This window comes from Carassius carassius, chromosome 2 (assembly GCF_963082965.1).
Source record: "Carassius carassius chromosome 2, fCarCar2.1, whole genome shotgun sequence".
In the NCBI taxonomy this organism is placed as follows: Eukaryota; Metazoa; Chordata; class Actinopteri; order Cypriniformes; family Cyprinidae; genus Carassius; species Carassius carassius.
Window position 1 is genome coordinate 19,654,405 of NC_081756.1, and position 24,890 is coordinate 19,679,294.

At 38.4% G+C, this 24,890-nt stretch overlaps 3 protein-coding genes across 4 annotated transcripts in view; 1 reads left to right on the forward strand and 2 right to left on the reverse strand.

The window, feature by feature from the left end:
* Positions 1–1,502: 1,502 nt before the first annotated feature.
* On the reverse strand, positions 1,503–5,447 carry LOC132105702 (potassium voltage-gated channel subfamily A member 1-like). Its single transcript, XM_059511027.1, has 2 exons — positions 4,932–5,447; positions 1,503–4,583 (listed from the first exon to the last, which is right to left on the reverse strand). The coding sequence occupies exon 2, from the start codon at positions 4,098–4,100 to the stop codon at positions 2,109–2,111; it is 1,992 nt and encodes a 663-aa protein (XP_059367010.1). The 5' UTR covers positions 4,101–4,583; positions 4,932–5,447; the 3' UTR covers positions 1,503–2,108.
* Positions 5,448–9,155: 3,708 nt separating this feature from the next.
* On the forward strand, positions 9,156–10,336 carry LOC132105711 (gonadotropin subunit beta-1-like). The gene is made up of 2 exons (XM_059511039.1): positions 9,156–9,329; positions 9,985–10,336. The coding sequence occupies exons 1-2, from the start codon at positions 9,156–9,158 to the stop codon at positions 10,201–10,203; spliced, it is 393 nt and encodes a 130-aa protein (XP_059367022.1). The 3' UTR covers positions 10,204–10,336.
* Positions 10,337–12,007: 1,671 nt separating this feature from the next.
* LOC132105779 (ARL14 effector protein-like) overlaps positions 12,008–24,890 on the reverse strand; it is a 144,359-nt gene continuing 131,476 nt past the window's right edge. Inside the window, exons 2-6 of one of the 2 annotated variants that reach the window (XM_059511184.1) lie at positions 16,896–17,016; positions 16,229–16,427; positions 15,965–16,105; positions 12,536–12,588; positions 12,008–12,354 (exon numbers count right to left, since the gene is read on the reverse strand). In XM_059511184.1, the coding sequence (XP_059367167.1) occupies positions 12,126–12,354; positions 12,536–12,588; positions 15,965–16,105; positions 16,229–16,427; positions 16,896–16,966 (693 nt within the window). In that variant the 5' untranslated portion in view covers positions 16,967–17,016 and the 3' untranslated portion in view covers positions 12,008–12,125. Of the gene's footprint in view, positions 12,355–12,535; positions 12,589–15,964; positions 16,106–16,228; positions 16,428–16,895; positions 17,109–24,890 lie in introns of those variants that run through there. The other variant, XM_059511176.1, reaches the window with a different exon arrangement.

A 24,890-nucleotide genomic window follows, 5' to 3' on the forward strand; every position in this document is an offset into this window, starting at 1 on the left:
TTTGCTTAAAGACAGAGCACGTTGTCTGTAATTTCATGTCATTAATTTCATGTCATTACTCTTTATCAGTAGTGCATCTACTGTAAGAGGATCGCTTCTGAAAAGGGACACTAGTGTGCATAGTTTATAGCGGTGACAGCATTAACAGCTGATAAATGGCAGTTGTCGGTTCCTTTTTCATCAACTTACACAATTTTCTTGTAACAAGCCCACAAGGCACTAGATTGACACGACACAGAAGGCACTTATGATAATCTAATACTGAGTGTGCATATTTTACACAAGTACACAATTGCCAAGTTACCATGTTGTGAGAGATGAGCAGGCCGAGGGAGGCCATAGTTATCTCCCTGTAGCGTGTACTGAGAGTATGCCTTATTAATGACAAAATATCGGTTTACTGGAGATTAAATGGTAATCATCTGGTCTACAGAAAACAGTGACAGCATTTATGACATCAGAAAATGAAGCTCTGAACATTTAAAGAGCAATGAGGATTTTTAGATTCCAAGGGAACACAGCAGTTAGTCGTCTCTTTGAAAATTAAGCCCCTTGTCACTAAGCAATACAAGACGTTGATATATTATGAAACGAGAGAAAACATGCCTGCTTAAATCACATGAAACACCTGTTCCTAGTCATATCAGACTACTAGTAGGGCCATGTAGATGCGGAAACATCTGAATGCTGCTTAAAACTATGTGAATAATGACAGAATTGCCGTGTGTGACTAAACAAAATCTTAATGCAGAAATCGCTTACCTGGGTTCCACAATGCACTGCGCTTGCTCGGTGGTCATCGTGCATTCCAATCGGACGAGAATCCGCTGTGCATGAAGTCCACCAAGTTCATGTTCCCTTCAGTGCTGTACATTTCTGCCAGCATTTTTTTATAAAGGGATGCATTGTCATTTGGTAAAGGGATGAAGACAAATAGTTGCATGAAGCATTCCCTTGAAATATACTTCCATGACAGTAACTTAAAAAACAGTGGTCAAACTGATCCTTCAAGCCATGGTGTCGTTGACTCTGTTGTACAAGGTGTTTACTTTGTCAGACAATGTGAACCGGTTATTTTTGCCTCGTTATGCCATAATGTGTCTGTGATGCTCAGGAAGAATGAATCCTCAAATTGCGTGATGGATGAATTATGGTGTTTCAAATTTTGTGCTAAAGAACAAAAACTAACATGACAGATTTTCTTCACAGTACTCAAAAAAAAAAAAAAAAAAGGGTGGGAGTGGGGGACTGACGCTTAAATGACACTTCAGTCACTGTGGACAATGCACAAATAACTACACAGGGTGTGTGCTAAAAGTGGTTTTACCAGAGTGTAAAACATACTGAATACTGCCATGCGGACTCTTGTTTGCCTTAATGGGATTTAAGATAGCAGTACCTTAAGTTACACAACATGCTGCTCTCCAATTAATCATAATAATTCAAATATGTTAAAATAATTCATTACTATTAGCTGAACTGGTTTTCATCAGAGAAGACTGCAGCCTATGTTTGCCAGTATTTCGAATTTATTAATAGGCCTAATCCAAGGCGTGTTGATTAGTGAGTCGTTTTTAATGTCCTCCTTCTCTGCCTCAGTGTTTCTTTCGTTTCTTTCGTTTCTTTCCTCTGCATTAAACTGGGAGACTATAACATAATTGATGATAGTGCAAACGATTTAAACGTTATTGCATAATAACATTAGATTAAAAACTCGCCTGTTTTCCTACAATTACTGACAAATGTAACTCATAAAGTGCCTATGCAAGTTCGTTTTTGTTGCCTTCATTAATGAACCGGGAGTCGTTCAGTGCTCTTAGCTGAACTGAACAGGTGGGCAGATAGAGACACCTCTCCACGTCAAGTAAAGCTGGTGGTTTTTGCGTTGCCTGTCACGTGATTACAGGGTATGTTTCTCTACAAAAGTAGCCACATTGCAAAAATGTTTCAGCTCAGGTCCAGAACTTAATGAATGCATGTATGTATGTGTGTGAGCGTCTCCTTGTGTTTTGCGCACGCGCATACCGTATGTCTTCAAGTTGTGCATGTGTGCTGTTAACCGATTCATTTGTGCAGTCACAATTATGAAAATGATCGTTCTTCCATAATCATACATCTGTCTGTAGGGTTCGTGAATGTGAACTGTTCTTTTTGCCTATGTCAGTACCGTTCCCTCTCCTCGGGCTCTGCGTGTCAGCCCCGCACAGAGATTCTGTCACACCCTCCTCCATCTCCATGTACTCTGCCGCTTTGTCACCCAAAGACGACCCCGATGAGGACCCCCTGAATTTTCTCAAGAAATCCGAAAAATACGGACAGCCCGGTGGGGGTTGTTCCACAACAGGCGTCTGGTCCTCATTATCAGTCTCCCGGTGGTAGAAGTAGTTGAAGTTGGACACGATGACAGGGACTGGAAGCGCAATGGTCAGGACACCGGCGATGGCGCACAGCGAGCCCACGATTTTACCCCCGACCGTGATGGGCTTCATGTCCCCGTAGCCCACTGTGGTCATGGTCACTACAGCCCACCAGAACGCGTCTGGGATGCTGGTGAACTGTGACGAGGGCTCGTCCGCCTCTGCGAAGTACACCGCGCTGGAGAACAGGATGACACCAATGACGAGGAAGAAGATGAGCAGCGCCAGCTCTCGCATGCTCGCGCGCAAAGTGTGCCCGAGGATCTGAAGACCTTTCGAGTGTCGAGACAGTTTGAAGATCCTGAACACGCGGACGAGTCGTATTATTCTCAAGATCGCGAAACTCATTGCATGTTGCCCGTTGCCTTGCTGATGAGCGAGGTCTGTGCCGAGAGTTATGAAATAAGGCAAAATAGAGACAATGTCTATGGAGTTCATAACGTTTTTAAAGAAATCAGCTTTACTGGGGCTCGCGAAGAAGCGCACGATGATCTCAAACGAAAACCAAATGATGCACACTGTCTCAATGATGAAAAAGGGGTCGTTGAATGGCGTAAATCCATTGTCTTCCTGTGTGGAGTTTTTACCTGGGCTGAGGAATTCTTTGTCGTCCCTGAATTCTGGCAATGTTTCCAAACAAAAGATGACGATGGATATAACGATGACCAGCACTGACACGACTGCGATCCCTCTGGCTGCACTTGAACTCTCCGGGTACTCGAACAGCAGCCAGATCTGGCGTTTGAACTCGTCCTCGGGCAGCGGCTTCTCCTCCTCCTTCACGAAGCCCTCATCCTCGCGAAACTTGAGCATTGCCTCTTCTCCGAGTTCATAAAACTTGACCTCCTCTGAAAAGATGTCAAACGGCACATTGGCGGGTCTCTTTAAACGCCCCCCTGACTGATAGAAGTATAGAATAGCGTCGAAGCTCGGTCGATTTCTGTCAAAGAAGTATTCGTTACGCAGAGGGTCGAAGTACCTAATTCTTTTCTCAGGGTCTCCCAGGAGCGTGTCCGGGAACTGCGCGAGAGTCTTCAGCTGAGTTTCAAACTTTAAGCCCGACACGTTGATGACAACTCTCTCGCAGCAGCCGTACTCATTGTAAACATTTTCGTAGCCGGGCTGAGGACGCCTGTCCGTTAACGAGACCGTCTCCTCTTCATCAACCATGTTATAGACAAAACTCGACCTCTTGCTTCCCCTCTCCTCCTCTTCCTCCTCGCCCTCCGCCTCCTCCTCCTCCTCGATCATGATGTCCTCCTCGGATCCTAGGAGTGCCAACTCTGACTGGCGTAGATCCCCACCGAGTGCCGCGCGGTTCCGTCTCCAGCGCGCGACGCCTCTTTGCTTTTTTCGCTCTCTGGGAAGTTGCTGTGGTGGCTCGTGGTGTTGCTGCTGCTGTTGCGGCTGTTGGGAGGAGGAGGAGGGGCGCGAGGCGGTCCCGGCGCTACTGTTGTTGGCATTCGTTGAAGAGGCGGTGCGAGTCTGAAGCGGGTGGTTGAGAGGATGGCCACTGGACCCACCTCCCTCTCCGACCGTTTCTGCTTCGGCTGCCGCCGCCGCCGCTGCGCGAGACTGTCTCTCCCGCTCGCGCTCTCTCTCCCGGGCGCGAGCCTGTGCATATCCATAGGGCAGGTGGGTGTTGCAGCCCCCGCTGTCCGCGCCCACCATAGCAAACTCCATCTTCTTAAACTACGGAGCGTTCAGAATGATGGAAAATTGGCTGAAGAGGCTGAGCAAAAGGCGGGCTCAGCAAGTTCATAAATGCACTTGACTGGAACAGTAGGTCCGCTGCCTTCGAAAGTGCTTTAAGGTCTTTCAGTGCACTTTTACTTTTTGTAATTGAACTTTACAACTGTAGCGAAGCGACGTGCTTCTGGTGACATCATCATCATAATCATCATTATGAGAAAAAATGTGTCCAACAGTTCTAGAATCCATGTGCGTAACGCGCCTACATTATCCAAAAGGAAACTAAATGCAGGAGGAGAGAGTGGCTCCTTTCCGTTATCGGAGGTGCTCGGTCGCCGTAAAGACTTTATTCGCCTATGAAATCACTGGTTCCCATCTTCGCTTTGAGGGAGGGGTGAGGTGTAAGTGTGTTCCGTTCTCTGCCCCTTCAGTGGCTATGAATGAATCACTGAATCCGCTTGACACCAGCAACAGCTGCAAAGAAAAGGAAAACGTGCTGTAGAATCCAAACTGCTCATCATAATGTAGACTGTGATGGATATGTAGGCTATACCAACATTAGCAGAGCATTTGAAAAAACTAATCAGTAACAAAGACATTAGTCACTATTCTTGTGCTACATATCGATAATAATATTATTAGTAGTAATATTAATAATACTATGGAACATCCTTGTTGTTACAGGCCAGCCAAGCAAGGAAACAGGAAACAGTGCGTGATATTACTGATCTAAAATCCCTTGACAATTAATTATAAACAGTCGTCACACGCAATTTATCAGCCCCCTCATGCACTTCACCTTCCATTATTCGAGCCACTTACGTAGGAAATGATATGAGGATGTCTTCTCAGCTTCCACCCTTAATATGACAAGCTAGAGATGGCTGAGGCTGTAAATCCCAGGTTTGTCAAAATTTCCCTCTCGCTCAGAGAATCCAGATATTCCTCGACGTAGCCAAACGCGGAACCTGACACCTCAGCAGTCAGGTGTTATCGCATCGAGGGATGACAGTTTTGGCCACGGCTCGTCGGCCGTTAGGTGTTTATTCAACAGGATCTCTCATCACCTGCCCATCTCCCCCTCCCCAAAAAACATGCACCGCTGCATTAAGCCTGGACTCACACTCACCAAAAAGCAGGTGCTGCTACCGCGAGCAGGCTGCGAGGCTCTATAAATCACACAAGCGGCGTCAGAATCGAGATGTATCAAAGTTTTAGGATGCCATGTGAAATAGCCTTAGGTAAGTATGCGCAGCGCGCATCAGTCTGCCGCTCCGTCTCGCCCGTTGACCATTGTGCTCGTGTTATTGGGGAGCTGCGCTCCGCCGCGAGAGGCATGTTTGCGCAACGCGGAAAGACGTCGATCGCCCCCCAGTGGTCTTGGCAGGGCATTGTGCGCGCACCGCTTCTTTTGCTGCAGTTCTCAAACTTCGACAACCCCTTATGCATCTGTTGACATCCAGGTCATCGCAACTGCCTTCCCGAGGGACTTCTACAGACCACGAGCTGCAAACACTAAGCAGTCTGTGTGGGGCTCTGTCAAAAAGCCACATACACTTTCTGTCACGGCCAGTGTTAGTATAGTCATAGTTTGGAAAAAGATAAGAATGTAAACACAACATAAAAAAGATGAATGTGATTGTGTCGTGAGAGCTCTTCACTTCACTCTTCCCGGATCCATTAAACAAGCCAGCGTTTATACAAAGAGCTTGAATAAAAGATTCACCTCTTTTAGCTTAGCATAGAGGGGTTGAAGCTTGCACCTGGGACCCCGAAGAGAAGAAAATGGGGTGCTGTTGTAGCTGCTGAAAATTCGAGGAGAGAAAAAAAAAAGATTTTACAACCTTTTACTTTGAGTTGTCAAAGTTTAAATGCTGACATAATTAAATATGTTTAACACAATATTTTTCAAAACACATTATATTTTTTTCAAATATAAAACCCAAATTTTAAATGGATTTTACATTCATGTTTGTGTATTTAATGTGTTATAAAAGATTATGTTATCTTATTGTAAATAACTATCATATTTTCCAAATAATATTTTATATCAGTTTATTTTGGCTTTTGAAAAATGGTCATTTTTGGAAACAAGATTTTTTTCTGTAATATGATCTTATGTGAGTTTCTTGGCATTAAAATATTTGAAAACACCTGGTTTAGCACTCGTTTTAATTTTAAATTTAAACTCCAAATTGGTTTGCTGAGGATGTTAATGCTTAAAACTCATGATGGTTGAATGAAGGCAAAATGCAAATGATTACTCCCACTACGCCATCTGCCTGTTTCTCTTGGCACTCTATTTTACAACAGAGGGCTTTAGAAAATCAGTTTCATCAGCAGCACCGAGATTAAGCCATAAATACTTTATATTTATCACCTGGAAAACAAATACTATATTTTGCAAAGACAGAGAAATGCTCAACAAAACTCAGGTCTCTCATACTCTGTTGTAGAAATGTGCATGTGCTATCAAAATGATTGTACTGTTTGATCCAGCTGATAAGTTATGCAGCAGATGTGCAGGGGTTAAAACAGTTAAAACACTTGTTAAAACACTTTGTACTGACCAACCTTTACTATCTTGACAAACATGCATTGACATCTTGCCTTTTTATTATTCAAATACCCCACCTTAGAAGATTGTTTTGGGCTTAGCTTATGTTTTTTTTCTATGCTTGTCTTTTCTGTACAGAGGCTACTATACAGAATAAAGGGGTAGTATTTCACACGACAACATTTAGTCGTGCGCAAGAACACAGTATGCTTTATATGTGTAGGGAGAAAAGATTCTGTGAAGGTTGTGGGTGTGCGATTGGATAATGGCATAGTTATTCAAATAATGGAGCTGAGTGCATTGTAAGACTGGAACGGAGTCTTGAATATGACTGTGAGAAGTACATTGAGACCTGGGTTAAAAAAGACCTGAGAATTACTGGATATATAGAGTCAGAAGCAGTTTGGATGCACTGATGCGAGTGAAAAGGCAGATTTTTTCTACATTAATAAACCTTATTCTAATGTGGCTCTTGTCACAGCATGATAAATGAAGGTCAGTGGGTCATCTCTTGGACAATTTCCAAGATTTGTACACACCAAGAGTCAATGACTGTACAACCTTCAAAAGCCATAGAAAGAGACTGGGGGCGGCTGAAAGAAAAAAAGAGATGAAAAGCCAAAGAGCCAGACTGAGATCTGTGAGAGAAATTAAACAGAATCAAAATGAAAATCCAGGGCACTATATAACTTTAAAACAGATAATGGTCAAGGCAATAATGGCCTGTTGCTGAATGGAATGAATTCTAGAATAGTTCTTTTAAAGAAGACAGTTTCGAAGATTATATATTGTAGCTTATATAAAATGTTCAGAAGTTTGGGGTCAGTAGCATTTTTTTCATTTGATAGAAGTCTCTTATGCTCACCACTAGATCTACAGCTTTCAAAATTTGTATTTGAAAATGATATGGAGATTAAAATGCTCATGGGCTTTGAGTAATAAATGATTTGATGCATGATTGGTTTGAAGGATTCATCAAACTGATCAAAAGTGACAGTAAACACATTGAGGCTTTTTAGGTAGCTTTTCATTTATGAGATTTCTGTTTCAAATAAATGCTGTTGTTCATTGCAAAGCAGAAGCCATACTCCAGTCTTTACTGTCATGTCTTTACTGTCACTTTAATCGATTTATTGCATCCTTTACCAATTTAATGCATCAAATTACCCATTACACTTTTCAAAGCACATGAGCATCTCAATCCAGTTATTATTTTCACATAAATAGATAGATATAGTGGTAAAAAAATGCATTGTTAGACCAGTTGATGCCAAATATACACACCAACATACCAAATACTGACATATGTGACCCTGAACCACAAAACCAGTCTTAAGTCACTGGGGTATATTTTTAGCAATAGCCAAAAAAACATTGTATGGATCGAAATTATCGATTTTGCTTTTATGCCAAAAATCAGGATATTAAGTAAAGATCATGTTCCATGAAGATATTTTGTAAATTTCCTACCGTGAACATATCAAAACCTATTTTTTGTTTAGTAATATGCATTGCTAAGAATTAATTTGGACAATTTCAAAGGCAATTTTCTCAGTATTTTCTTCTTTTCCCTCAGATTCCAGATATTCAAATAATTGTATCTTGGCCAAATATTGTTCGATCCTAATAAACCATACATTGAAGTAAAGATTATTTATTCAGCTTTCAGATGTTGTATGAATCTATATAAATCTATATAAAATAAATAAAAATAATACACTTAAGACTGGTTTTGTGGTCCATGGTCACATATGTGTTGTAAATTTAGGAGTCTGATGCCTGTTATTGTTCTTGAAGGAAACCTGAACAGATGCAGTTGACACTAAAAACGTTAACGATGGTTTTTTAGGTTTGTAAAATTTTCTCAAAAACATCCTAAAGAAATATTTTGTTTGAGCAGCCATGTGTGGATCTTTTAGAGAAGACAAGCCTTTGTTCCAGTGATTTTCAATCAAGGAATTGTGCTGCAGAACACTGACCTTGAAAAGCAGAACATCAGCGGTGGCCTTTACATGGATCCTGTTCCCAGACTGAATGCCATGGCCACTGGGCTTTTGGGGATTTGTGCCACCTCCACAAAAGCAAATGCAGTAGTATGATAAGACATGGCTGCTCTCAACTAGATGTGGGCGTCACGTCTGATGGGAGGATATAAGTGTCCACATGAATTGAGGTGAGGTGAACTGATTTTGTCTCAGTGAAACTCCAGAAGGTACAGTAGGACCGGCATATTAGTATTTTAGTAATTATAATTATATTAGCATGAACTTTATATTAGTAATATGACTTCAGTTTTAATGTGTTTGATAGTTGCTTTTCCCAAAGCAAATTTAAATTTATTAATCTTAGTTACTCATCTAATAATAATTTAGCCAACTTTTTTGTCCAATAAGCAATAAAAAGCAAGATGGACACAAAATGCAGTGCTAATATTTATCCACTTCAGTACCTGTATTTGATTAGCTGCACACTTTCGCATTGATTCCCAGATGAGGATGCGCTTCGTTGTTATGGTGATGCTGTTGCCAGTGCTAATGATGTCAGGATCAGAATGCAGGTCCAGCTGTCGACTCACCAATATCTCCATTACCTTGGAAAGTGAGGAATGTGGCAGCTGCATCACAATTGACACCACTGCCTGTGCCGGGCTTTGCAAAACACAGGTAGGATGAAGCAATATTCTTGTAACACTTTCTTTTAAATGAATTTGAGTACATTTGACATATATATGAATTTTCAGCCATTCGGCTATTACTCCAGTCTTCGGCGTAAAATGATCCTTCAGAAATCATTCTAAAATGTTGATATGGTGTTCAATTATTATTGGTACTCTGCAGTTCTTATCAATGCAAAAAAAGAAAAAATAAATAAAAAAGTTTTTTTTGCGTTCATTTTTAAATAAACAGCATTTATTTAAAATAGATGTCAGTTTTTAACATTATAAATGTTTTACTGTCACTGGTCAACTGAATGTGTCCTTGCTGAATAAAATATTACTATTATTTAAACCCAAACTTTTGAATGGTAGTGTGTCACACTTTCAAAACAAAAACATTAAGCGGCACAACTCTTTTCAACTGAACAGGTTCTTGAGAACCAAATAAGCACATCAGAAAGATATCAGAAGGATCATGTGACATTTAAGACTGGAGAAATGGCTGCTGAAAGTTCAGTTCAGCTGTCAAAATAATAAATTACACTTTAAAATATAGTAAAATAGCAAACAGTTTTTCTACAATTGTTGTAATATTTCACAATATTACTGCTTTTACAGTACTGCATTTATTTGACCAAATAAACTACTTCACATTTTGACAGGAAAGTGTTTACCGTAGCCCAATGATGCTGTTCTACCAGAACACCTGTAACTTCAGAGAATGGACCTACGAAACTTATGAGTTTAAAGGCTGTCCTGCCAGGGCTGACTCTATTTTCACTTACCCAGTGGCTCTCAGCTGTGAATGCAGCAAGTGCAATTCTGACGTCACAGACTGTGGAGTTCTCAGCCAGCAGACAATCAGCTGCAATGTGTATTAGACAAAGAAACCAAACCTTGCTCTAAAACCATTTGAAAGCTTGTTGTACAGTTCTGCATATTTCATACTGTGTATATTGCATAATGGAATAAAACTAATATGAAACCTTTTCATATTATTTGTTAGCGTTAATAAATATAACATACTGCAAGAACCCATTAAAGGGGAAATATATTTAGTTTTTTTATTTCCTGACAGGTCTTCTGTGAGGTGCTGTTTCATCCTGTTGTGTTTCAGGAATCTTCTGTGGGCTCTGGTGTCAATAACCTTTAAAGTCAGGCACAAATTGCACCATTAAAACAGCTCTCACATAGCGTAAACAGAACTAATTTCCTGTGATAAACCATCTGTTACCGAACGCTTATACATGCAGACACTTTAATTTTGCTTGTGAAATTGGTGCGTTTTTACCAGAGCTTATAATTGTCCTTCCGAGACCAACTGTGCTCTCTCTGATACACTGAGCAAACACACTGAAACCATAATACATTACATAATAAAATTAGTAATAAATCAATATGAATATCAGTTTTCGGGAAAAGGGGCATATAGAGAAATGGGTTAGGGAACATCCCAAAGAGCCTTTAATACTCATGTACGGTAATAAAAGGAGTAGATGATAGAAAAGACACATCATAAGAAATGCTCTTTAAGGTGTCATCAACAAATGAGAACATGTATGACTTACAGTTGCATAGGAGTACAAACTTTACAAGATTAATGAGAAACAAATAATCTCTGTATATATAATTGTGTGTGTGTGTGTGTGTGTGTGTGTGTGTGTGTGTGTGTGTGTGTGTGTGTGCGTATGTGTGTATACATTTTTATGGTGGCACATTGCAGACACTTTTTCAAAATTAAAGGGTTAATCAGAATTTCATTTGATTAACTGATTTAAAATTCCCTACTATAACTCCCAAGCCCTTAAGTAATGAAATAAAAGGTTTACCCTGGCCTTACATTGCAATAATTGTAACAAAACAAAACAAACAAACAAAAAAGACATCAATGCTTCATCTCTTAACCTGCACTGCCAGTTATTTCTACTTGAAAAAGCTTCACCCAGGCAGTTTTCCTTAGATAAACTGCCTGACTAGATTTGAATGTTTTGAAAATCATCCAAATCTGCCTTACTTGTGTTCTTTTGCAATATATTATCTCCTCTTCAAGTCAACTTTCTTGCATTTGTACAGTCTTGTTGTGCAGCTACAAGGCAAACTGGGCCTATGACAGATTGTTCTTTATCTTGACGTTGCTGGCTCCTAGCACTAGGTGGAGCGCCCTGAAAATGAAGCCTGAGACAAATGGGCCAATTAGAAAAACGTCTCAGACAATATTTAATAGCTGATATTACCAAACAAATACTAAAGTGCCCTGCAATGAACCAACAAGTTTCTGTATATCACCAGTTGGTTTACTGAGTAAATCAAATAGCTAATTTTATTACTCAAATAAAAATAAATTAAATAATGATAAAATACAACCAATGGCTACATTTTATGTTTGATATATTACATAAGATTTAGTGTAGATAAGAGTGATTCAGGTAAAACTCTCAAAAGATACATTTTCCCAAGTGTTCACAGCATTTGAAGTTAAATCATATTTGTAAAAACCTTAGAATCAGCAATGCGCACTCTGCTTATGTTGAGATTTTATTTTTATAAGAGTGAAAACAAATTTCAAGGGCGAAAAACAGCTACAGCATTACAGCATAACTAAAAGTCGAACAATCCTGGAAAGATTACAGAAATGAACATAGCTGTGATAACATGGGAGAATAAAACACATGAGACAACATTATTAAACTAGAAACAATATTGCAAATGAACCAAGTACTTCTGCAATGTCCATAATCCAAGCCAGTGACAGTCTTTTATGCTCAGAAGCAGAAGTGGTGTCATCTTCTTGGTCTTCCAGTAGCTAACTGACAAACTTGTTGCGAATGATCTCTCCCCCCTCTACCTCCACCTGCTCATACAACCATTTCCGGTCACATCGGCACTCAACACCGCACTTCCTTGAGCCACACTCAGGACATGGGTAGAAGCAACCCATGCAGTCTACATCTAGACAGTCACACAGATCCCTTCCACATGAGATCAACAAGCCTTTGCTGTCATACACTTTACTCTTAAGAGACAGGGTCTGTCTGCGGGGACAAGAAAAATGGCAAAAAAAAGGGATAAGTTCATCTAAGCTTTAGTGTTTATTTAAATGCTGAAAACACTTTGAATACAACTGCAATTCCATTAATTGATGATTTATATTTTAATCTTCATTCTGACTGAGGCAGTATGTTCATGAGTTTGAGAAACTAGAAAGACAGATACCTGTCACCTAACGAGAGCTTCCCTGCACGTCTCCGGTCATTCACACCTCTGGCCTGTAATAAAAAGAAAAAGAAAAAAAATGTGTGATTGACATCATAAAGGGAAAAGTGGTCAGCTGAACTATAGCTCTTCCTTTTTAAATGGCAACAATTATTTTTATGAAGCAATGCTTTGATCACACCTAATGGTCAAGCACATTTCAGATTTGCTCAAAAAATATATAATTCAGACACTTTTCAGACACTTTTGTATGGAAGTTTGTTTCTGATATGGGATAAAATTTATAAATAAATAAAAAAGGTAATTGTGACTTTTTCCCTTGCAACCCTGACTGGGAAGTCACAATTAACTTTACTATTCTTATTCAGTGGTGAAAAAAAAAAAAAAAAAAGATTAGACCTGCAAGAAAAAAGTTCGAACAACAACAACAAAAAAGGATTAATTGTGAGATAGAAAGTCAGCATTGCCTTTTTTTATTCCATGGCAAAAACTAAATTCTATACTTTTCAATAATGAAAAAGTTATTCAGAGATTCATTTATGTATGATTTATGTATGATATATATATATATATATATATATATATACACAGTACAGACCAAAAGTTTGGAAACATTACTATTTTTTTATGTTTTTGAAAGAAGTTTCTTCTGCTCATCAAGCCTGCATTTATTTGATCAAAAATAAAGAAAAAAAATGTAATATTGTGATATATTATTACAATTTAAAATAATTGTTTTTAAATTTATTATACTTTAAATTATCATTTATTTCTGTGATGCAAAGCTGAATTTTTAGGATCATTATCACATGATCCTTTAGAAATCATTCTAATACGATGATTCATTATCAAAGTTGGAAACAGTTCTGCTGCTTAATATTTTTTCAGAACATGTGATACTTTTTTAGGATACTTTGATGAATAAAAAGTAAAAAAAAAAAAAAAAGAAGCTATGTTTTTAAAATATAAATATTTTGTAATAACAATATACACTACTGGTCAGTAATTTGGGGTCAGTTATTATTATTATTTTTTTTTATATAAAATCAATACTTTTATTCAGCAAGGATGTGTTAAATTGATAAAAAGTGATAGTAAAGAAAAAAATATTATTATAATATATATTATTAGAATTATTATTTTTTTTTTTTTTTTTTTGAATAAATGCAGTTCTTTTTAACCTTTTATTCATCAAATATATTAGACAGCAGAACTGTTTCCAACACTCATAATAAATCAGAATATTAGAATGATTTCTAAATGATCATGTGATAGACTGGATGTTACATGTGACACTGACGGCTGGAGTAATGATGCTGAAAATCCAGCTTTGCATCACAGGAATAAATTATTTTTTTAAAGTATATTCAAATAGAAAACTATTATTTTAAGTTGTAATAATATTTCACAATATTACTGTTTTTTCTGTATTTTTGATCAAATAAATGCAGGCTTGATGAGCAGAAGAAACTTCTTTCAAAAACATTAAAAATAGTAATGTTTCCAAACTTTTGGTCAGTACTGATAGAGATATATATAGATATATATATATATATATATATATATATATATATATATATATATATGTATATATATATATATATATCTAATATATATATACATACACACACAATGTTTGGACATGTAAACTGATACACTACAGCAAAACAGAAATAACTGACTTAAAACTGACTTTTTTGGTGAAAATACTAGTGGCCTAAGACTTTAGCACAGTACTGTGTGTGTGTGTGTATATTATATATATATATATATATATATATATATATATATATATATATATATATATATATATATACACACACACACACAAATTTCTTTTAATTTTGATTATAACTGACAACTAAGGAAAATCCCAAATACAGTATCTCAGAAAATTTGAATATTGTGAAAAGGTTCAATATTGAAGACACCTGGTGCCGCACTCTAATCAGCTAATTAACTCAAAACACCTGCAAAGGCCTTTAAATGGTCTCTCAGTCTAGTTCTGTAGGCTACACAATCATGGGGAAGACTGCCGACTTGACAGTTGTCCAAAAGACGACCATTGACACCTTGCACAAGGAGGGCAAGACACTAAAGGTCATTGCAAAAGAGGCTGGTTGTTCACAGAGCTCTGTATCCAAGCACATTAATAGAGAGGCGAAGGGAAGGAAAAGATGTGGTAGAAAAAAAAAGTGTACAAGCAATAGGGATAACCGCACCCTGGAGAAGATTGTGAAACAAAACCCATTCAAAAATGTGGTGGAGATTCACAAAGAGTGGACTGCAGCTGGAGTCAGTGCTTCAAGAAACACTACGCACAGACGTATGCAAGTCATAGGTTTCAGCTGTCAGATTCCTTGTGTCAAGCCACTCTTGTACAACAGACAGAGTCAGAAGTGTCTCCCCTGGGTTAAAGACAAAAAGGACTGGACTGCTGCTGAGTGATCCAAAGTTATGTTCTCTGATGAAAGTAAATTTTACATTTCCTTTGGATATCAGGATCCCAGAGTCTGGAGGAAGAGAGGATAGGCACACACTCCACGGTGCTTGAGGTCTAGTGTAAAGTTTCCACATTCAGTGATGGTTTGGGGTGCCATGTCATCTGCTGGTGTTGGTCCACTGTGTTTTCTGAGGTCCAAGGTCAACGCAGCCGTATACCAGGAAATTTTAGAGCACTTCATGCATCCTGCTGCTGACCAACTTTATGGAGATGCAGATTTCATTTTCCAACAGGACTTGGCTCCTGCACACAGTGCCAAAGCTTCTAGTACCTGGTTTAAGGACCATGGTATCCCTGTTCTTAATTGACCAGCAAACTCGCCTAACCTTAACCCCATGGAAAATCTATGGGAAATTGTGAAGAGATATGCCAGACCCAAAAATGCAGAAGGGCTGAAGGCCACTATCAGAGCAATCTGGGCTCTCATATCACCTGAGCAGTGCCACAGACTGATCCACTCCATGCCACGCCGCATTGCTGCAGTAATTCAGGCAAAAGGAGCCCCAACTAAGTATTGACTGTACATTTTTCAGTTGGGCAAGATTTCTAAAAATCTTGTCTTTGTATTGGTCTTAAGTAATATTCAAATTTTCTGAGATACTGAATTAGTGAAATAAATAAACTTTTTTGATGATATTCTAATTCTATAACCAGCACCTATATATTATCTTCAATGTTCATGTTGTATTTGCATGCTATTTCTGTACTGTGAAAATCAGCATATCCATACAGACTTGTCTCATCGACACACCTTGCGGCCAAACACCTTTAAAGTTTGCTCTATTCACATACAGTATATCTAAAAATGAGATTTTTCTCCATAAGATTAAAAACCAAAAAAAGTATGAGACATGTGACGTGCAGAGAAGCTAAAAACAGACTAAAATAAGCGTTAGTAATTGCATATTCGGCACAGTACGAGTTATCTTCAGGCTAGAGTCTCTTACAGGTTGTCTTCTGTCTTTTGTGATTTGTTTGGCTCTGTCTTTATCAGAAAGTGAACTAAACCGACTGGAATCATTTGCATCCTTTGCCACAAATCCTCCTCTGTTTTTCCGTAACTCAATCTGTAAAATCAATAAATAAACACCATGAATAAAACAATGAGTGGGATTACATTTCTGAAGCAGTTACATTGGTATTCTTGAGCTCGACAACGAGAACAACTTTAAAAGTGCAAAGACACACACCTTTGTACCATCTCCTCCAGAGTTTGCGAAAATAGTCGGCACGGCATCCTCTCTGAGAAACAGTTTTCCATTATAGTCACGGAAACAGTCAGGCTGGAAATGCTCCGAGCACAAGCAGGAGTTCTGAGTGGGAACAAAGTTCTTTCTCCCAAGGTTTCGTACCCATTGCTCGGCTAGCTGAGGCTTGCTGATTGGAAACCTGAACAGAGAGACAGTAAAGGCTGCAACTCCATTAGATACTGTTACTTCAATAAAGCTTATCTAGACGTGCATATTGTATCCTGAAATCAGCAACCTATGCAAATCACCTACATTTAAAAGAAACTGACCAATCATATCAGCATATCAAATTCAATTACAAGCATTCAATTTTTAATAATATTTGGGTATCTATATCTGCGACTTCTTGACTAGAATAATAAAAAAAAAACTGTAAGTTAAAAAGAGTGCACAGACAAACACGAAGCGCAATAAAAAGAAAGAAGGAAAAAGGTTCTGTTGCCTTTTGTCTACAAAATAATAATAAAAAAGTAGTGCTTGAAGCACATTACATTTACGATAAGTTACGTTAACAAGGAAACCTCTGTCTATTAGATATTTTCTAGATAACTTACATAACCTTACAGCAGCTCAAGTGTGTCAAAACTGCTATTATATTCGTGCTTACCTGTAGAATCTGATCTCTGACCCTTTGGCAAACCGGTTTGAGCAATCAATAGCTGAACAAGAGATCGGCATGGTTCTGTATTCGTGTTAAAAACGTAGAAGAATTTGTTATTGTTCCACACGACCACCAAAAACCATCTTTCAAAGACAATAGTGCGAGAGCGGCAAAATGCGGACCGTGTTAACTGCGCATGCGCTGTTCATCGTTTAGCTGCCACTGGACGTGCACACAGCATTAGAGATCCATTATTAGTGTCAATGGAAATCATGTAGTTTTTTGCATGTGAGGATATGCCATTGCGTCCATATGTGATAGTCAAAACAACATGCTTTTTTCTTAAGAGCACTTGCTTCAAGATTAATTAATGAAAAAGAAAATAAATAGAAAAAGTAAAGTTGTGAACTTTTATTTTGAAATAAATCGTAACCGGAGTTACGTGAACCCGGAACAGTGAGTGAATCATTTGGAGCAGAGCCGTTGGAGCCATAGGCATAATATACGTAGACGCCTCATAGACTGACGCTGCCTATTGGAGCGGACGTATCAGCGCGGCGCCATCTTGGATGGGTCCCCAATGCGCCGCCCGCCGCATTTATTTCTACTGAGGAAGGTGTATCCTCAACTACAATGATCATAACTCCCCGAGTTTTTACCGGATTTTCACACGGTTTGGTTTGTTACAAACGGCAGAGACTTAGTTATGATACAGGACGCTGTCACACATTGAAAAATTCTGCTTTCATGTTGAAAGACTTTGTATTACGCTCTTTAACAAAGACATATGTTAGACTATGGCACATTGATAAATGTATAAATGAATGAATTTTATATTTTAATAAAGAAAAAAGTTTGATTGTTCATTTGAATTTATTTCTCTCTCACACACACAAACAATGGCATATTGATAAATGTATAAATGAATGAATTTCATATTTTAAAGTTTGATTGTTATTTTGAATTTATTTCTCCCTCACACACTCACACAGGAATATTGATAAATGTATAAATGAATGAATTTTATATTTTAATAAAGAAACAAGTTTGATTTTTCATTTGAATTTATTTCTCTCTCACACACACACATATACACTCTCACACACTCTCTCACACACGCACACACTATCACACACTCTCACACTCACTCACTCACTCACTCACTCACTTTCTGTAACACATATACTTACAAGCTTCACATATATACTGTACCAGCTCAGATTTTTTTTTAGATTAGATTAGATTCAACTCTATTGTCATTATGCAGAGTACAAGTACAGAGCTAATGAAATACAGTTAGCATCTAACCAGAAGTGCAAGAATATAGTGTTTTATATACATAAAAGTGCAGAGTAAGTGAAGCTATGATATACAGAATGTATAGTGGAATTACTATATACAGTATTGAGCAGAGTATGTACAGAATATAAATAGGAATGCAAATGTAGAGATTGTATGTACATTATGAACAGAGCAATGTAGGATTATATATGCATTATGAACAGCAGCAATGTGAGAACAGTGATAATAAATACAGTTGGATGAGTGTGTAAAAGTATTGTTAAACAATGTATTACAGTATATACAGAATAACAGTAGTGCAATGATGTTTTTATAGAAGTAGTTTACTGTGCTTTGTACAGTAACAGCTTTAGGCAGTTTACAGTAATAGCTAGAACAGTGTGCAGTCTGTGCAAAATATGATTAGTGCAAATGCATGTGTGTAAAGTACTGTGACCAGTGCAGTAAAAGAGCAGGTGCAGGTTAGATTGGTGGTGTGGCGTTTAAAGGCCTAAAGTAAACGTTATAATTCCAGGTCATTCCAGCATCTTACATTACCCTGTCAGGCTTGCAACTGGGACTGGGGAGCTAAAATCCTTTAAAAAGAACTGTTTTGCACAGCTTCTTGCGTATGCTTGCACTCTGTAACTCCAGGATAGTTAATTTTGTGATGTGGTGCAGCCTTACTTTGTGAAATACAGAAACCACAAATGACACAAGCATAAAATGATGGTTCTCAATTCCAAATGAATGTCAGTGAAAGAAGGTGTGTATTTGTTCATGTGTGTATTTATTTAATTATAACATATACTCATACACAGTGTATGAGTATTTCTGAAAAGAGTTGCAGAAAGCAAGGGAGAGATTTTGATATGATGCTCACAGCTGTATGGGACATATCAAATAGCTTACAAATACTCACATCATTGGGCTGAGGTTCACTTTCAGGAAAATGCTGAGAAAGACCCACTGGTAGGCTCTCTTCAGCTTTCCTTGAAGTTTTTGTTTTCCTCGTTACTACAGGCTAAAATATAATAAACATAATACTTAAAAACATGTATTGTGTATTTGAATACACAATACATCACTAATACATGCAGTAATATCTAACGGTTTTACCGTTTTTGTTTTACATATGAATCAGAGACATCTCTGTTAGCATGTAGAGTAAAACACACCTACTCTTTGGAGATGACATGGGAAGTTGAAGACAGATGGGGTCACACCATCTCTAAGCCTGACAATCTGACCCGTCCTGTCAAACTCATCAGGCTTGAAGTGTTCACTGCAGAGCTTTGACGACTCAGTCACAACAAAACCCTCCCGTCTTATAGCAACTTCCCATTGCCTCCTCAAGCCTGTATCACTGGGAAACCTTGTGTGTGAAGAGAGAAAAAAAAAACAGCAAGAGATAATGAGAGAAAGTTACCAGTTCCTGCTGAACGTTACACGTAAGTAACGTTAGTTACGATGACATAATTGTATAAATGGTAAAATAACCTAAATTATTATTAAATCTTATTCAATCTTACTTGTGAAATGTAATCCCATGCGATCTGGTATCAATAATGCGTCGGTTATTGCAACCATAAGCTGCACAAAATACGGGCATAATTGCTCGCTCTCCGTTGACCCCGATTGACTCTGGTGCTAGCGTTGAGTGGAGAGACCCAACCAATATGGCGGCGACGCTGGATCACGCTCCAGCACGTCATGAGGCGTCTACGTATATTATGTCTATGGTTGGAGCATAGACATATAAATAACTAGACGCCTCATTGGCCGCTCTGAGCCGTTGCCGCGATACGTCAACGCGTCCGCCATGTTAGTGAGGGCAAGACTGCCTTAAAAATACATGGAAGTAAATGGGGGAGCTGCGTTTTTTTTTTAATAAAAACACGATAACGTTCACATTTATCAACCGATTTCAGGTTTGTGATCTACGTGCAGTTAAAAAAAAACTTTGCCTCCAGTTATTTAGTTAGGTTTGGAAAATTATTAATTTTCGTAAGGAATTGTGAAAGCTCACATTTGTCTCACTTGTTGATTTCGTTGATTATTTTCGGTTTAGAATTCTAATGTTAATTTAGTATAACTGTGACATATGCATGTAATGTAATTTGAATGTACGTTCAATTAAATGTAGTTGTTTTATTGGATTCTCTGTTCAATCCCAACATTTTTTTTCTTTCTTGTGTCTCAGGTCAAAACACAGCTCATTCCCTTTGAAATACTGGGAAAAAAATCGAAATAATACATCTTTAAATACGAATAATTTGCTATTACTGAGAAAATTGAATAAAACATTTACATACAAATCAAAACGTATCACACTTGTAGTCTGCTTTTCATTTTGATAGCACTTTAGTACAGTGGCCCAGTGGTGCACAACACAACGACATTAAAAAAGCAAACATAAGCTCACAACACAACGACATTAAGCCACAACACAAATACATTAAGCCACAACACAACGAAATTCTCACAACACAACGACATTAAGCCACAACACAACGAAATTAAGCCACAACACAACGAAATTAAGCCACAACACAACGAAATTCTCACAACACAACGAAATTAAGCCACAACACAAATACATTAAGCCACAACACAACTAAATTCTCACAACACAACGACATTAAGCCACAACACAAATACATTAAGCCACAACACAACGAAATTCTCACAACCCAAGAAATTAAGCCACAACACAACGAAATTCTCACAACACAACGAAATTAAGCCACAACACAACGAAATTAAGCCACAACACAACGGAAGTGCTCCCGACCACTAGGGGGCAGTGTTGAAAGTTAAACACGATATTTCATCGAGACGTATGTAACTTAATATGTGTAATCGATTTTTAAATGAAAAACGTGTTTTTATTAAATGTTTTGATATCCTGATAATTTTAATGTATCGATTCAAGAATCGAGCAAAAAATAAATTGATAATATTTTCAATTTGGACCGTTTAGCTCTGCTCTTGTACACAATGTTTTTCCTCAGGGGGGCTTATTTAAATCCGGTGCTGTGCGGGGAAACCATTGCTCTTTCCATAGAGCTTTCAAATTGACAAGAGGAGATTATTTTTTATCTTACAAGAACTTCCCCTGATGACTGTAAATGAATTTCATCGCGCGGAGAAGGGCATTAAAGTTACATCAACAACTTTAGGGTGAGTATTGTTCTATCGTCTTCTAGCAAATCTAGCTAATAAGGCTGGATAACGCTGCTGCACTTACTTGATCAGCTCAAAAATAGCAGGGCTAAGTTAGTTTAGCTTTAAACTCCGTCCACCTCATCTTTTTATAACTCGTAAGAGATAGTAGAAATAACAGCAGGACTCCCGGTAATCCACGTTGATTTGCATCGGTGGTTCTGATAGGTGTTTGCTGTGATAGAAACTTCTTCCCTTGATATAAAGTATTTTAAATACTGTTGCCATTTTTAGATTGCCATGTATCGTAATAAATCTTAAAGGACCGTTCACACCAAACTATACAGAAAACGATAAAGATATTTAGTTTTAAAAATCGTTCTCACTATTTAAAAAAGAGTCCACACCACAGCTATAATGATAAAGACATAGATAAACAATATCATTGGAATCACTTTAAGAACTATTTTTTTCCAGCTGATGAACGATTAAAAACATTGACAGCCAATCAGAATCCTGCTATAAGAGCTGGAGAATGTAAAGCAGCGGACGAGCGTGTGCGCTCTTAGAATAAACAGATTATATCGTTCGCTGCTGTGGACTCTATCGTTATCTTAATAGTTATCATTCATTGTGTAAACGTGGCTTTAGTCTGACAGTTATTGTTATATTTTCAAATTATATTATCTGTAACCTGAAGCTTGAATTAATTGTTCACATTTATATAGCAGTTTTCCAGGGACAACACAAGCATGATAAAGCTATTCAGTAAAAAGCAAACAAGATCAGAAATGGTTAAGAGAGATAGGGACATCCTTTGAAATATTACTGATCTCTTTACAGTCTATTGGCATGTTTGTAACATTATATAAAATATTAAATATTTGTCATAATTTATTTTAAATATAGAGTAATTTACAATATAATAATTTAAAATGCAACTGAAAGTAATTCAAAATGTATCTGAAATTAATTAAATATGTAAACCAATGTTATTATCTTCACAGATTGTTTTAACGGACTCCCATCCATACTGTTGCAGCACTGTAGCAGACAGCACACTATTCAAAAGTGAGAATCAGTGCAGTTCCTCCTGTTCAGAGCTGCACTGAAGGGAGCAGAGCTGGCACAAACCTAGAACAATGGTAAGTAAGAGAATTATCAAATTCTTTAATGTGTGACATAATTAATAAACTTTGATTAATAATATTAACACGCCCCATTGGTATGCCTAGAGAGTCAAGCCAGGTCCTGTCAGTGGGATGGTGGTCCTGTTTTCAAGAGAGGAAACTCGCTGAGTGGTTAAGGTAGGAGGAAAGTGTCTAATATTGATACATCATCTTTTCATATCTTGCTTTTATTCATAATGTATAACATGCATTTGATTAGCCCTAACAGAAAAAATACAAAAACACAATCATAATGATTATGGCTCTATTCATTATGCATGCAACTTGTAATGATGGTGGAAATTTTTTATTTTTCTTAATGGTCAATTTACACTATACCTTTGTTTTTCATCTCAGGAGAATGTTTACAGTGATGTCACCAGTGATCTGCCTGACCTATCAGTCCTCCAAGTGGCAGAAGTGTTATAAATATAGTAGTGTTATAAAAATATAGTAACACACCATTACACTATCATAATTATTAGTATTTGTATTTTACATAATTATTAAAACTGTATCAAAGTTTAAAACATTTAAGTGTGTCTATCTAGATAGCTGACTGACGGTAACATTATTTACAACATTTCTGTATGCCAATGAACAAAGCAAGCCATATGGGTTTACAGCTACATAATGTTGAGTATATGATGACAGCTTTATTTTTTTATTTTTGGGTTAATCATCTACTAACAGGTATTGCCTTGATCCACGGAAGAGGTTTTTAAACAAACAGGCAACCACAGCGACAAAAAAATAAATAATGACAATTAAAAAATTCACAATAGGCCTACATTGTGCTCGTTAATATAGTAATAAAGGTTTAGATCTTACCTAGTGTAGATTCGCATGCTGTTGTCATTCTTGAAGAGGCGCCTGAAGACTGAAGTATCAGAAGTGATGTTGAAATCCTTAAATCTTACATTACTAATTTGAATCCACTTATTTCGAGTTTCTACATCCAGGGGAGAAGTGTGAAAAACCTTAGAGGAGCCTCACAAAACGGGTCACAGCAATAGCTGGGTAAACCACCCTCACAGATGTTTATCGAACTCTTCATTAAATAATTATATTGCTTTGGTATACTTAATTTGTTGTATTATAGCAAAATGTATAAATATTATTTAATATTAATCGTTTATGGATAAAAGTTTGCAGCTGGTAATGCACTCTCTTATAATAATACGAAAGAGAGTCAATCTCTGACTCACTTACGTCACTTCCTGTTTGTTGTTGGTGGCTGTACTGCGTTTGAGCTCCGTCACTATATTCTTTTCATTGACTATTTTTAACCCAAAAATCAATTTTATACATCATCGTTTCCGTTTATATAACGTGTGAATATATCCTCTATTGTATTCTACAACAAAAACAATCAGAGCGCCTCGCTATCACTAGTTTTATTTTGATCTCCCGGGTCCGCTATTAGCTTTTAGCCCGTTAGCATCAGCGGCGTGGTTGCGCTAACATTGCTAATACTCTATTCACACACATTACCACTGCTGTACTCACTGTTACTTGCTTTAATGGCGGATGAATGTCTCCACTCTGTGCAGCTCGAGCTCGAGGCCGTGGGAAAGCAGATTCGCGACCTGGAGGTGAGGCAGGCCCAGCTGAGAGAGCGGAGAACCGCGCTGGAATCATCCCGGGCTGACGCTCACAAGTCCGGGGTAAGTATACAGCGATCTGCTAACAGTCCCACCACGTCTACTCCGTGTGTTTCTCTGCACAGGCCCGGTGCACCCAGGACGCGATCTTCCCAGATGTCCTTCACTGCGACGCCGGGACACCACGGACCCTGGGTGCATCCACAGCGGAGGACGCGAGCCGGGTCCCGGGCGACGACTTCTCCCCCCCCTGCCTTCGACATCTCCATCCGGAACCGCTTCGCTCCCCTCCGCGAGACAGGACGCGACGCTGTGATCATCGGAGACTCCATCGTCCGACACGTAAGTGCTACGTTAGCCGAAGGTAAAGTGCACACTCATTGTTTGCCTGGTGCTCGTGTTCTCGATGTTTCTGCGCAGATACCCGCGATCCTGAAGGTCGACGAGAGCCCCAGAGCGGTCGTGCTTCACGCCGGGGTTAACGACACCACGCTGCGGCAGACGGAGACGCTGAAGAGGGACTTCAGCAGCCTGATCGAGACGGTTCGCAGCACGACGCCCGCGGCGACGATCGTCGTGTCAGGACCACTGCCCACGTATCGACGAGGACACGAAAGGTTCAGTAGACTTTTTGCTTTAAATGAATGGCTGTTGTCATGGTGTAAAGAACAGAAACTGCTATTTGTTAATAACTGGAATCTTTTTTGGGAGCGTCCTAGGCTGTTTCGCGCTGATGGATTACACCCCAGCAGAATCGGAGCGGAGCTGCTCTCTGACAACAT

Bases quoted from the DNA above. Each gene is read 5' to 3' on its own strand.
- LOC132105702 (XM_059511027.1), bottom strand. From the start codon at position 4,100: ATGGAGTTTGCTATGGTGGGCGCGGACAGCGGGGGCTGCAACACCCAC.
- LOC132105711 (XM_059511039.1), top strand. From the start codon at position 9,156: ATGAGGATGCGCTTCGTTGTTATGGTGATGCTGTTGCCAGTGCTAATG. The intron at 9,330-9,984 runs GTAGGATGAAGC...ACATTTTGACAG, and splicing joins CCGGGCTTTGCAAAACACAG to GAAAGTGTTTACCGTAGCCC.